We start from the raw sequence: 14,834 nt of genomic DNA, 5'->3' as shown, positions 1-14,834 counted from the left end.
CTTTAAAAACAATAAAATTATATTAAGAATCTTACAAAAAAAAAAAAATCTTCCATGGTTTATATTTAAACTCACCAATGCAAACTGATTGACCTGAATGAAGAGTATTTCCACCTCCTTTTCAGTAACTTCAGTCCCAAAGCCCTTAAATTCTTTGTAGGCTTCAAGGTAAGAACGCAGCCACTGGCCCTGTAGTTGCCTATCTGGATAGAGACTATAGTCTACATCACTCACACCTGAAATGGAAAAAAAAAGTACACTAAAGATTTTAAAAACACATTATCTTCTATGTATTTAATAATCCCTCGAGGACGGGGCGCCTGGGTGGCTCAGTTGTTAAGCGTCTGCCTTCAGCTCAGGTCATGGTCCCAGGGTCCTGGGATTGAGCCCCGCATCAGGCTCCCTGCTCCGCGGGAAGCCTGCTTCTCCCTCTCCCACTCCCCCTGCTTGTGTTCCCTCTCTCGCTGTGTCTCTCTGTCAAATAAATAAAATCTTTAAAAAAAAGAAAAAATCCCTATAGAAATCCTAAAATAACTAGATGTTAATAGCATTTATTAAAATAAACCAAAAAATCATAATGTATTCCAACTTAAATTCTAAAGCACAATACATTTCATCATCACAAAGCATCAAAAGTGCTTTTAATAAGCACTTCAGGAAATTCTTATGCACACTAATATTTAGAGCATTTCCTAGAACTACAGCTCTAAAAACATTTTTGAACATTACTCACGGGGTAAGAAATACATTTTATACTGAAACTTGATATACTCTCCTAGTATTAGGTTCCACAAAACAATATGTACTCTAACTATGCCTTCCAACTCTGATATTTTCTACTTCTTTTCTTTTCCATTCCTTGCTTTAAAATAATTACCCTGCAAATTTGGTTTTAAGATGTGCAGTTTGAAAAATGCTAACCTAGAAAATAAAGTTCATACTATTTTGCCTAGCACTCAACATTCTGCATAAGTTGATCCAAATTTTACTTCCCTGGTCTTATAACCCAACCCCTAAATTCTCCTTCATCAGTTTTATATCCTACAAGCAGGTACACTCACCTTGACATATTCTTCCTCCTTCCTGCAGTGCTTTCCTTTCGTTCTATCTGCACATCTCAAATTCTACCTAGCTTGCAAGCTTTAGCTTAATTTTTTCCTACAGAAAATCATACTAGGATCACTGGAGTTTCCTCTTTCATATCGACAGCAGTGACTACCCATTATACTAACAAGGATATGGTGATATCTCATTATAATCACAGCTGTTTTCCCTCCCAAAGATATGTGAAAATATGTACAGCACATGTGTGGGGATATAGCATGTATATGAAAAGTTTGGTGTAGGAAAATAACTGAAAACATGTAAATTAAAATCCTCCCCAACTTTTTCCCAGTCTGATAACCTGAAGTATATGAAAATATAGAAATGCATAAATTTATACAAATATAAATTCAGCAATGAAAAGTTCCTACTAAGTATATCCCATCCAGGGGGAATTTCCAGGGGGAATCTTTAGTTTTAGAACATTTTGTGTTTCTAAATATAGTCATAAAATGCATTTTAAATTAATTCCTTTTAACATAAACCTAAAGCTTTTATACTTAACAGTGATAAAAGATTAATTTTCAGGGATAAAATGGATGCTTTTCAATTATTCATAGCCAAAGACAAAAAAAAAAAAACCAAATTATTGAGCTTCTTATTCCTAAAGCTCAAGTATACAATGGAAATAACAAAGGCTTTTAAATGATTAAAAAAAAATTTTAAATCTTAGTTCTCTGTATTTTACTGTGATCTTGGTAAGTTACTTTCTCCATTTGTAAACTGGGAATAACCTAAGTGACATGATTCTTGTGGAGGAAAAAAATGAGATGAGATTTATAAAGCACCTTGTACTACATCAGGTCTTACTCTAAGCCACAAGTATTATTTCTTTTCTTATTTTCCTTAAGGAATTAAGGAAAGGGTCATCTCTTCTCCTTCTTCCAGTAATAAAGAAAAACAAAGAACAAGGTCAGAAAAGGGTTAAAAAATGTTGTTCCTACTCCCAGGTGAACTTCTCTAGAGAAAAACTACAAACCAAAAAAAAACAATTCTAAAAGTATCATTTCAAAGTTACATATGTTGTTCCATTAGTTACGCCCTGGATTTTACCTGCAAATTCATTGAAATGATTTCCGATATCATATGCCAGGTAGTTGTATCCAGAATATTCATAATCAATGAACTGTACATCACCTATGTGAGACACAAAAACAAAGACATAAGAAATCATATAAGATCAGAAAATCCCTATGCTATTTGTAATTAAATAGCTTCCAAAATTTTGTCTCATTGTATGTGCTTGGTTACATGCACTTCTGAGACAATACAGGGTAAGGCTGTGAATTTTATGGCAATGAGCTTTACAAAATTCAAATTACATATTGTCAACAGCTTCTTTGTGAACATTAACGTCCACTATATTAAAGTCAAAATAATCATTCTCCAAATTCAAATAAAAGCAAAATATCCCTTTCACCACAAGGGGGCATCAGTTACTTAAAAATTCAAGTTTAATTAGAAATGAATAGTTAATCTTTGGAAATTAATAACCTGTGCAATTTTAACAAAGTATGATACTCCAAAAGTAAACTGACAAGCTATTTTACATATACAAATCAAATATAAACTTTAAAAGATGAATTCTGTGAACCCTGCAGTTATGCTATGATACTTGATCAACTTAATATCCCTAATTTAAGAAATTGGTTGCTATAAACTCGTATTATCCTGCAATGTTACGTAAATAAGATTTCCAATAGCATACCTGAGCAGCATTAAGGTGGTTGTTTTATTTTTTAAAAAGAACAAAGGTAAAATTGCTTATTGTAAACTTTTTATTTTGAGAAATTTTTACATAAGCTAGATTCCTATTCTAAATTAATGCTAAATATATATGCATATTTCATTCCTTTTTTTCCAAAGACAATCCTGTTCCACCTGCCCAAGGAACATACTCCTGCTCAGGAACATTCATTTTTGAGTACTAAGTATTATAGAGGGTTTGTCTCAACAAAGATATAGGTCTTTTAAAAGAGAGATAAGAGAAAAAGTTTAAAAGAGAGAGAAAGTTAGAGACATTAAAAAAATAAAAATAAAAATGGGTCACTGTCAACACCAGGCATCACAAACTCAAAGGCTTACGGGGCCATACAGTTAAAATGGATACACAAACAGAGATGGCTGTAAGAACAGTTCCTAAGCAGCTTATATCGAGAAAATGCATAGCAAATGCGTAGTTACACTTTTAAACGTCAAACTGAAGTAACAAAACAAACTCCTGGTCTACACACACTGGCATTTCCTAAATAAAAGAGCTTTTGATCTTGATACAGATATATATGTTTAATTTAGGAATATATGTTGATCATATCCAAACTCAGAAAAAGAGAATTACATGACACAAAAATATCATGGCAAATGGAATATTTTACATAAAAGCAAAAAAAATTTTAATGTAATTGCATTTAATATGTAATTCTAAACTTGTATAAATAAGTCTAGAGTAAATTAAGTAAGCATCTCCAAAGTATCAAAACCCAGTTATCAAAATCTACATGCATACTGACAAAATATATTTAAGGTTTTAAAATGCTGGTGAATACAATAAATCACTGCAATTGAACCACCACAAGTATTATAGTCTTGAATTCAAAAAACTATCCCACAGTCTTAAAGTTAACCAAATCACTTTACTAAATTGCAGAATGGGAAGTGAGAACATGTTTTAGAGTTTGTTCTGGGAATAAAAGGGTGAAAACCACCATCATGATAAAATACTCTGCAGCCATGAAAAAAAATTTTCATTTTCAAAAATTATTTGATGACCAGGAGAATTACAGATGTTATATGAAAAAAAGATATAAAATAGTAAACACAGTGATCCAAAATATTAAAATAGTATGCCTGGAGAGAGAGGAAATAACATATAATGCATAGGGGGAAAAAGATGAATGGAAATTAACCAAAACAATACGTTTCAACTGGTTTCATTACAGGTGATAGACAAGTGACCTTTTTTCCCTTGTATTTTAAATTATTTACAATAAACATTACTTTTAGGAGGAAAAAAAACGACAGTTTAAAAAGATTAAGATGAATTCTCTAAACAAAACTGTCAATAGATAAGAGACTAATAAACACAATAATTTGGGATATATCTATCCAACCGGCCTTATGAAATCAGGATTCAAGAAGATTCAACAGGTTGCACAACTGAGCCAACCAAAACAGTTTTAATACACAGTTTTTTAAAATCGTAGCTGTTGATCACTTTAACTCTTTAAACACAAATTCTTGTAGAGCTCATATTAACTGTTACATGCCAATAAAAATACACAGCCCAGTCCTGAAGCTTACTTTTGCCACATAAACAAAAGCTTCAATTTCAATTTTCAAAATTATATTTAGAATTTGGCAAATACAGTTAAAATGGCAGGTAAAAATGCCTGCTTGTAAATACAATTTAAATAAAGCATAGATCATTTTAACAAAAGTTAAAATCTGTTTCAGTATGAAAATTTTAGCAATGACTTTTTGTAGTAGCATTAATTCATTAAAACTAGCCTTTATTTTTAAATGCAATGTTGAGTTTATAAATAATGAAATTTAAATAATAAGAAAATGAAGCTAACAAGATACAGATGAGGCTGTTACCAGGCTCCGTGCATGTGAACAAGTGATGCGATAAACCTCCAGTCAGTGCGTTTAAGAAGCACGGGGTGCGCCGCCACATGGCAGCAACAATGGCATACCTAATCTGTAGCAGATGAAGAAAATTTGGCAAACTCACATTTTACAAGACACAAAGCTTAAAAGGAAAATTTAAAAAAAAAAAATCTGCATTAACTATTCTTTTTTCAAACTATTGCAAACAAAGTGGAACTCAACCTTAAATTTAATCTTCTGCAACAAAATAAAATTAAAGAGTCCTACTTCACTTATTTTGGGTGCCAGAAAAATCAAATTACTGGAAAATGCTTTCCTACTAACAGAAAATACACTGAACTTTTTTCTTGTACAAATTTAAACTCTGATTTCTAAAATGTCCAATTGTTTAGAGGAACATCCACATCACTATTAAGAATTAATAGCTCAGATGGCACGACTATCTTGTTAATTCTTTAAGACATGAATTTTTAATTGAGGTTTCAAGGGTGGAAAAAAAATGATACTCCTTAAAATTTTTTACAAAATTTTATGTGTATATTAATTTTCTGAGGACATTCTCAATTTTCCAGATTCTCAAGGGATCCCTGACCTCTAAAAGAGTAAAGAAGCACTGCTTTAAGGGCAAAGCTTATATATTATTTATCTTTATATAATTAGCACACTAACTACACATAATGGGTAAATTATAAGATTAATGAATAAAATTATAACCTGGATTTTTCAAAAGCTACATTTTTCTTTTCATTACTTTATTTCCTGCATATCTTCACAGAAATGAAATCCACACATTATTGAGTTTAATTGTTCAAATCTCAGTGTAGTTGAAAACAGTCGGCCAATTTTTGAAGTACTTTAAAACCTAAAAAATTAGTTTATTTAACTAAGCCTATAAAATTCACATGCTACATTTGTTTGGATCCCCTTATTTTGTTGTTAAGGAGAAAAGGATAAAAATAAAAAGCAAAATAACCAATATGAGAACTTGAAAACCTTTTCGAGTCACTCTACTTGCTCTGCAGCATTAGGTAAGGCAGAAAGAGAACAAAGAGAAAAAATAACCACAATTACACTACTGTTAGCAAATTGCTTTTTCTCTTATACAGAGAAAGGGAATATTCTGCTCTGAGAAACTTTCCCTTCATCCCTCACTCTGGCGTCTAGTAGTACCTGTATACCTTCACCACAGCACTCATCATTCTGAATGTAAATATCTATTTCATGATCTGACTCCTCCACTACATGGAATATGGCTTCCTGGAAGGACAATAGGTCCCTTTCATCTTTAATCATGCAATCCACAGAGTAATCTCTAGCACACAGTAAGTATTAAAATGCTTATCAATGGAGGTTTTTGCATAGAATGCTGAGACACAGTGATAACACACATTATTTAAATGGGTGGTAGGGAAGAAGGAATAAGCATTAAACACTAAAAACAAGTATGGCATTTCTGACATTCTTATCCACGTATATGCTTGAACATATAGTGGGAATGAACGTATGAGTAAATAAAGAAAAAACACTAAACTAGTAACTATTTTAGGCAGCTCTTCCTTAAGAGTTTAGTTAATAGTTTAGGCTTTTACAGTCCCTTTAAGCTTTTAATAACCTTATTTAAGGATATTTTATTTGATGCTAAATAGTAATCTAGAATACAAGTTAAAACAAGGTTAAGACTATCCTTCATAAAAACTCCACCTTGGAAAATACAGGTCACCAAATACAAAAATAAATTTGTATTTACTTAAATTTTAAAACAAAACCAACAACAACAACAAAAAAAACTATGTCATTAAAATATCAATGGAACAACCAAACCACAATATCTTTGAATTAATAACTAGAGTGGGTAAGATTTAGAGCCAACTGAGTGATTGAGAATGGTGCCTCACACATTTTCTATTTACAGTGTGTAAACTCTAAAGAAAACCCTGGTTTACACTGTAATTCCCATAAAAAGCTTCCTTTTTTCTTCCACTCATGTGTATTTCTTTAAATAGCTGTAAATCAGCATCTTGTATTTCACTGACAGGGAAAATAATCAATGACGGCCATTACCGAAATTTAAAGTTCTATATTAGATCTTTATATAAGCTTTTAATGAAGAAATGGGGAGAGAGAAAGAAATGAAACAGCTACCAATAAACATTCAGACAGAGAGCACCAAGACATGAGAAAACATACTCAAAAGCTTTAGCAATTACTTCTAACATGGCAGCAGTTAAAGGGTTAGTTGAAATTATATTAGAATTGAAGTCAGTCTATAAGCAATATTACAATTTGTTCTACTTAATATAAATTCTTTTTTAAATTAATGATTAATTTAAAAGATGACTCACAGATCTGGAAGCAAGAACACTGCTTCTGGTTCTCTTATTATGTAATAAATTCTATCATCATATCATTAAGTATTCTTTCCTTACCTTTTTAAGATGTCATTTCACTGAAGGCAAGGAATGGGGCCGCTGTTTACCAACCACCTAATTCCTGGCACTAACTTTTCAAAAATCTTGACAGCTACCACATTACCTTCAGAAAGGAAGCTCACTCTTCTCCTATATTCCTGTGTCCTGTCAACTGACATGGTGAGAACAGATAGAGGCAGTATTTCTTCCTGTGATGCCTACCATCTCCTGTAACATTCCCAGGTGCAGAAGCCTATAAACTGCAGGTGCTCACAGTCTTTGTGTATGTGTGTGTGTATAAGTATGTACTTATATATTCATACACACATACATATATACATTTTTAAACTTTACTCACTCAAGTTATAGTTAAGATAAAATCTGTAAGCTGTACTTAAAGACAAACTGAATTGTCATCTCATACCTATGAGCCATAATTCCCCTAGCTATAAGACATAGTCAACCACTGGCTTATAGTAACTATTTTCACTTTTTCAGAATCAAGCACATTGTAAAATGCATCCTGCAAACATAATAAAGGGGTTGGCAAACTATATATGCTCAGGCCAAATCCAGCCCACTCTGTGGTTTTGTAAATAGTGTGGAACACAGTCACTCACATTTATTAATGTATTATCTATGGCTGTTTTTGTGCTACAACAGAGCTGAAGAGTTGCAACAGAGACTGTAATACTGTACACAAAGCCTAAAAATATATACTATCTACACCTTACAGAAAAAGTTTGCCAACCCCTATTATAATAGCAGCAGCTCTGAGCTGCTAAGTACCTACTCCAATGCTATATACTTTATATACATGATCTAAAATTTTGTCAGCAACCATCTGAAGTAGATATTACCTCTAAGTTAGAAATAAAGCAAATTAAAAGTTCTAGATTATCAAAAAGTATACACACTGCATGGAAACATGTTAAACATGCAGATTCCTAAGCCCATTTACGGAAATTCTTGCTCAGTTAGTCTTAGATGGGACCCCAAAACCTACATTTTTTTCCAAGTACCCTGGGTGATTCTGGTGCAGAAAGTCAGGATCAAATATAAACACTTAATAAAGAGATAAAATGCAGATGCCTGGCTGGCTCAATCAGTGGGGCATGTGACTCTAGATCTCACAGTTGTAAATTCAAGCCCCACGCTGAGTGTAAGAGATTACTTAACGATAAAATCTTTAAAAAAAAAAAAAAAAAAAGATAATTTATCTAGTATCACCTACTTCTATATGTGATTGAGCAGGGATGTGAACCTAAGTGTGCCTGGTTCCAACATGTACATTCTTTCTAACTTCTCTTAGTTGTAACTAAGCTCTAATACATCTGCTTTTATGAGTTACTTAGGAAAAAAAAAAAAGAGTGACTTAGAAATGTTTAACCTGGTGACAATAAACAAAATCTAAGTTATTATGGTTGAAAATTACATACGGAGACTACAAGTTGATCCAGTATAAATTCATGAAGTTTAACTAAAATCTGCACTTCTGAGAAATGAAGGGTCTGAAACATACCAGAGAGATACTAACCTTGATGATGTTAAAGCCAATCCCTTAGCTTTCATCTTATTATGTTTACATATTTTTAACTCAAGTGGGTACAAAACAGTGAAGTCCTGAACTCAAATCACACGAATGACTTAACAAGTGATAACAAATTAAACACATCTGTGAATATAATATGCAGCTTAATCACTTGTTCTATGTAGAAATTGTTTTAACCTCCAAAGACTTCACCCTTGGCTTTTAGATACTGTAACAAGTTAACCAGTTAAGGTAAAGAACTTTTGCAGTCCCTATTTCTAATTTTAATTATCCTCCTTGAGATTGCAGCTCTAAGTACTAATGCTACAATCTTTTTGTTCATTAAATTTACTAAATTTATAGAGTTTACAATTTTTTAAGCACAAGGAATGGTATCTTCTCCTTATAACTAAAGGCAAATATGTCATAGTTATATTACTTCAAAACCATTAGCTCCTAATTTGAAAGTTAGATAATACACAGAACAAAGCTCTTGCCACACTCTCATGAGTTTTAGATTCTTACTTGAACATTCCAACCGTATTTTCTTAATGCTATGTATCAACTAATCACATAGCAATTGATTCTTTTTTTTAATGGATGCCATAAAGTCCAAACTTGCCTTCCTAAAAGACACTATAAAACCACTGGTAAGGAAAAAGAACATATCCATAACACACAAATATAACCACAAAGACAAGAAGAAACAAATGGTACACAATAGACTTCTTGAAGAAAGGAAAACTCTAAAAAAATATATCAAAATAGTTACATTTGTTGAACTGTGAAATTCATTCTTCTGTGTAGGGAAGAAAAATTAGACACAAAAATATGATTTAGCTAACTCTTCGTAAAATAAGCAAATGATAGTCTTGAAATCTTAAGAGTCAAACTGAAACAAAGATTTTGTTTGAAAATATGAGAACTTTTCATATCACTGATAAACAATTTAGATAGGCAACTGATTAAAAGTAAAAATGCATTTTTTTAATACCTAAGACAAAGTAATCTGATTTTTTTGGTCCCTTATATTTTAGTTTTATAAGTTTGCTCTGTGAAATGAATATGCAAAAGAAACTTATAAAATAAAAATATGAAAAGTTAAAATATATTCCAAAGGAAATAAGATTCTCTTTGATTAACTTGCAGTTAAAAATAAAGCTGAGTGTCCACTTCAAACGTAAGATGAAGTCCCTCACTTGAAATTCCATTATATAGAATGTGTTATTTGGTCTTGCTCTGAACTTAAAAAAGCTAATATATCACTTTAATGTATAACTAATACTTCTGTCTCACAAATGGCATTGAGATTTGGTTACTAGTATATAAAGTAATATATACATAGCAATTAGAAAAGATAAATGGACAATAAATAATAAAGGACACTGTCAAGTACTCCATGGTTTAGGATACACCTTAAGTTTTTTTTAAAAAAATGCTTCCACACAAAGACTTCATAATATTCAAAATAAAGATGTCAGCTCAATGTATTTTTAAGAAACAGAATCTCTAATCCATACTATAAGATATAAAACGTACTCAAACATGTTTTTAAGAATATGTGCTTCAGTCTACCATCCTTGACAGTGCTCTTTGGTTGATTTTCTTCAAGTTAAAGTCAGTTACAAATATTAACAGCCTTTGCATTAGAACAGTCTCAACTTAAAATCTATTAAGAATGGTCATGATAGTAATTTCATAGAATTATGACCATTAAATCAGAATTGTTTGGCTTTAGTATCTTCACAAAAACACAATCTTGATCGAAAATAATCTTCCAACTATAATGACTATACTCAAAACTGGTTTCCTTTAAAATGCAAGTTTCATAGTTTCAAACTTTTTGAATTAATAATCCTTCAACCAAAATTATATTTTCAAATTTCAATTAAGCATTGAAGGGGCATCTATGTTTTAGCAACCAAACCTCAAACCACTTTATCCAATAATATAATACAACCAGTGTCTCTTAAATATGGAAACAGAGAATTTGAATACAGCAAGATATGATCACAGAAAACATTTCACCAAAATGTATCACTATCTATACCTCAAAAAATGTTAAAACTATTTACCAAAGCTTCTTGATTACTACTTTAATAGATATAAATTTCAACCAGTACAAGTAACATTTCCTCCACCTGTGGCTCTCTCCTTAGCATCAAAATATCAAACAAATCAGAATAAACAGGTAATAGAAAACCTGAAGACAAATTTGTTTCTAATACTGCTGTCCTTCCCAATACTGAGAAAATTCTATACTTATTAAGAGCAGTGCAATGTCAGTTGGTTTTTCAATAACCCCCATTATAAGCAGGGACATTTTCAAACCATGAATTACCAAATAGGTTTCACAGTTAAATTTAAAAACAAAGTCATTTTATCATTTTTCATTTAAAATTCTTAACAAGAACCAAACTTTCTAAGAAACATATTTTATACAAATATATAGAGAATACATATTCCTAATTTAGCACAGTTACCATGACTTTATAACATAAAAGAAAATCTTTAAAGACTTCATGAATGTTTTTAATCCTTATATCTGAATTAAATTTACTGATACAAAGATCAAAGGACCATTAAGAACATCAAAGAAATCAACTTTACTTACTGCTAAGGTCAGATACCTACCTTGTTTCTCATTGTAGATTATATTCTTACACAATAGGTCATTATGGCAAAGCACAACAGGTGAGCCCAGGTTGGAAAGAATCTCCTTCATCCAAGTCATTTCTTCCTGAAGAATCTGAGAGCTTGGGATATCACTTAAGAACCTTTTAGTTTAAAAAAAAAAAAAAAAAAGAGTTATATATTGTTTATATTAATGACTTTTTTCAAGTTTAAAGATTAAAATCTATTTTTAGTAAATTCTTTTCATTCAATTGCATAGACTCCCGAATTAAAACAAGCCAATTATTATAAAAGTCGGAATAAAGGAAAATCTTTACTTAATGAGCTGAATATGAATAAAATGAAACTAAGCAAGTTAAAATGCAGGACAGAAAGGCAAAAAATCTATTATTACAAAATTGGGGAAGGAAAGTAATATATATACTTAATAGCTAACATTTACTAAGCACTATTCTAAATGTTTTACATTTATCTCCAAGACACAGAGAGTTTAATAAAAAGAGGCTTAAGTATATTAAAGTTATAAAGACAGTTTATTAAAGAACTAAAACATCTATTTCAAGCTTTGAAGGGTGAATGCAGTACAAGTCAGCTAAATTTATCTATCGAAGTCAACAGACATGATCTACTATTGATAAACCTAATCAATTCTATGATAATCATCAGACATTATCTTTGACTATCATATCACAGAATACTCCATTATCTATTATAGAAATTGTCTCAGAGTAGTGAGACTGGGAAGTATGGTAGGTAGAGTGGCAAACAGGATGGGAGATCATGGCTTTTTAATTCTACACTCTTCTGTACTATTTATTACACTATATTTATATTCATTTGATAAAAATAAAATGAAACAAAATAGAGTGCTACCACTCATTCATCAATAGCACCATCTGGCTTACAAAATTGCTGTTAGTTTATGCTTTGTCTTCCCTTAACACTTTAAGCCTAGCTTTCTTCATTCTTTCTCTACAGTCTCTCAAATTATAGCCTTACTTTTCCATTTTATAATATAATAAAGATTCTCTATCAATGAACTTAACTTTAATGAATTTGCCTATTCAGGTGGTTGCTGCCTGTATTTTCCCACTACTGTATTCTTCTCTACACACAGCTACCAAAAGTAATCCTTATACACTCTTTTCAAGATGGTGTTATGGTTCAAAAGTCTATTTAAAAGATACAGAGCTGAATAGAAATAATAGAACTGAAAGGATTGAACATGGTAATTACAATCACATACAAACAAAAAGGAATAGAATATGAAACAGATTTTTAATATTTTTTTTTAAAGATTTTATTTATTTGACAGAGAGAGAGAGACAGTGAGAGAGGGAACACAAGCGGGGGGAGTGGGAGAGGGAGAAGCAGGCTTCCCACTGAGCAGGAAGCCTGATGTGGGGCTCAATCCCAGGACCCTGGGACCACAACCTGAGCTGAAGGCAGACGCTTAACGACTGAGCCACCCAGGCGCCCCCAGATTTTTAATATTTTAATTGTTTTTAATGTTTTAGTTGTATATTATCTATTAGGGCAGGGTGCTTTTGCACGCTGTCCTACATACTTTGTATATAATAACTCAATTAACCCTCATAAAAAACTCTAAAAGGTAAATATACTACTCTTATTATTTCCATTTTACTTTTGCCCAAGGTTACACAGCAGAACTGTTAACTGGCAGAATTAAGGCTTCATCCTAGGCAGTCTGGCTCCAGAGTCTTGTACTCTTAACCCACACAATACAATACTGCCTCTGAACTCTGCATTATCTTAAAAAATCAAGAAAATCAGGGGTGCCTGGGTGGCTCAGTTGTTAAGTGTCTGCCTTCAGCTCAGGTCATGATCCCAGGGTCCTGGGATCAAGCCCCGACATCAGGCTCCTTGCTCGGCAGGAAGCCTGCTTCTCCCTCTCCCACTCCCCTTGCTTGTGTCCCCTCTCTCGCTGTGTCTCTCTCTGTCAAATAAATAAATAAAATCTTTAAAAAAAAAAAAAGTCAAGAAAATCATACATTCACTACTGCCATGTATTTCATTATTTTTAAATTTTTCAATAAATTTTTTCAATAAAATAGTTATTTCAAAAGAGGATTTTGTGGTTTTATGCTGTCATTTCTTGAGTATTTAGCACATTGGACACATTTACAGATGTTTGCCTATCCCAGTTAAAAGGGTATACTATCCCTATCAAATTCAAAGTTTGACAAACTACCTGCAAATAAAAACACATACACTGAGTGAATCAAACTAATCTCTGAAATAATAATTCAACAGAACAATACAGCTATTTTCTCTAATGAATTATAATAAGTAAAAAGAAACAAGAAAAACTCTATAGGTCCTGCCTGTCTCTACTGTTCTTAAAATGAAAAATTCCTGAATACAAGTTGGGAGTATGTTTTAGATATAAAGGAGAAAAGAGAATTCCTAATTTTTGTACTAGTAGTAATCACTATAAAAACATGTTCATATAATTTAGATTCTAAATGCTAAGTTACAATTTTTTTAATAAAAAATAATAAAATACCTTACTTGGAACCTGGGGAGTCAGTTTTACAAAAGCTGAGTAAGACTCCAGTAATTGAATTTTCAACCTCATTATCTAGGACTTGTATAGTCTCAGTAAACTAAGACAATCCAACCTTTTTCACACTCTAATATTACTACACTGTCCCAATGCAAATCTCGAGGCCTATTTAAAACAGCTTGAAAAGAATTCTTTTAAAAAGGGTTCCATGGCCAACTCATTCTGTGCAAAAAGTACCATTCATAGCAATCATTATATTATGTTTACTTCCAAATAATTGTTCTATATTTGTTTCTTGGCTGGTCACCTCTACCCACTCCTCACCCCTACCCCAGGCTTTTGTAGGGTGTTTTTTGTTGTTGTTGTTGTTGTTCTGTTTTGTTTTTGAGTTGGCTGGGGGAGAGAGACAGTTATATTAATGTAGTGCCACCTGAGAGTCAAATAAATCAGTGCTAATTTAATCAAATGCAAAGACAACAACCAAACCAGATTATATACACAAAAACCTTGTAAGCTATCTCTGAAACTTTATAGCAAAACAAGGTAAAACGATTTCAAATGTAAAAGTAAATTTACCTTTTATTAAGGTCTTCATCTGCAAATCCTGTGGGAATGAGAGAGAAATATTTTCCCATCTTTAGCCATAGATTAGATTTGGGAATCCAGCCATTGTGTGCATGGATAGCATGGATTTTAGCAAGCTGACGTGCTATTAGCCTGTTTTAAAACAAAACAGCATAAAAAGAAAATGTTAAGCATCATAGGGTTCATGAGTAAACTAACTTGGTGTGCATTCATTTTATAACACGATTTCATTTTTACCTAATACAAGATTCAAAATAATTTGTCAAGTCAACTCTCACAAGGAGAGGCAAACAAATGTTTAAAGCATCAGTAGGAAGAAACACCTACAATTAATTCAGTGAATAAATACTGTGTCCAAAAGAGGTTGAGTGTCTGGAAGCAGGTCGTCTATTCTGATTACATAAACAATGGTTAGGACCAATACACAATTATAAAT

General features: G+C 32.0%; 1 protein-coding gene across 1 annotated transcript in view; it reads right to left on the bottom strand.

Moving 5' to 3' along the window:
* Nucleotides 1–14,834, bottom strand: part of ETNK1 (ethanolamine kinase 1) — a 64,830-nt gene that overhangs the window by 14,604 nt on the left and 35,392 nt on the right. The window contains exons 3-6 of the mRNA XM_032432662.1: nucleotides 14,390–14,530; nucleotides 11,287–11,429; nucleotides 2,158–2,241; nucleotides 76–236 (exon numbers count right to left, since the gene is read on the bottom strand). Of these exons, the coding sequence (XP_032288553.1) occupies nucleotides 76–236; nucleotides 2,158–2,241; nucleotides 11,287–11,429; nucleotides 14,390–14,530 (529 nt within the window). The remainder of the gene's footprint in view (nucleotides 1–75; nucleotides 237–2,157; nucleotides 2,242–11,286; nucleotides 11,430–14,389; nucleotides 14,531–14,834) is intronic.

Source organism: Phoca vitulina, unplaced genomic scaffold (genome assembly GCF_004348235.1).
Source record: "Phoca vitulina isolate PV1807 unplaced genomic scaffold, GSC_HSeal_1.0 scaffold49, whole genome shotgun sequence".
NCBI lineage: Eukaryota > Metazoa > Chordata > Mammalia > Carnivora > Phocidae > Phoca > Phoca vitulina.
This window is presented reverse-complemented; position numbering and strand designations above follow the sequence as displayed.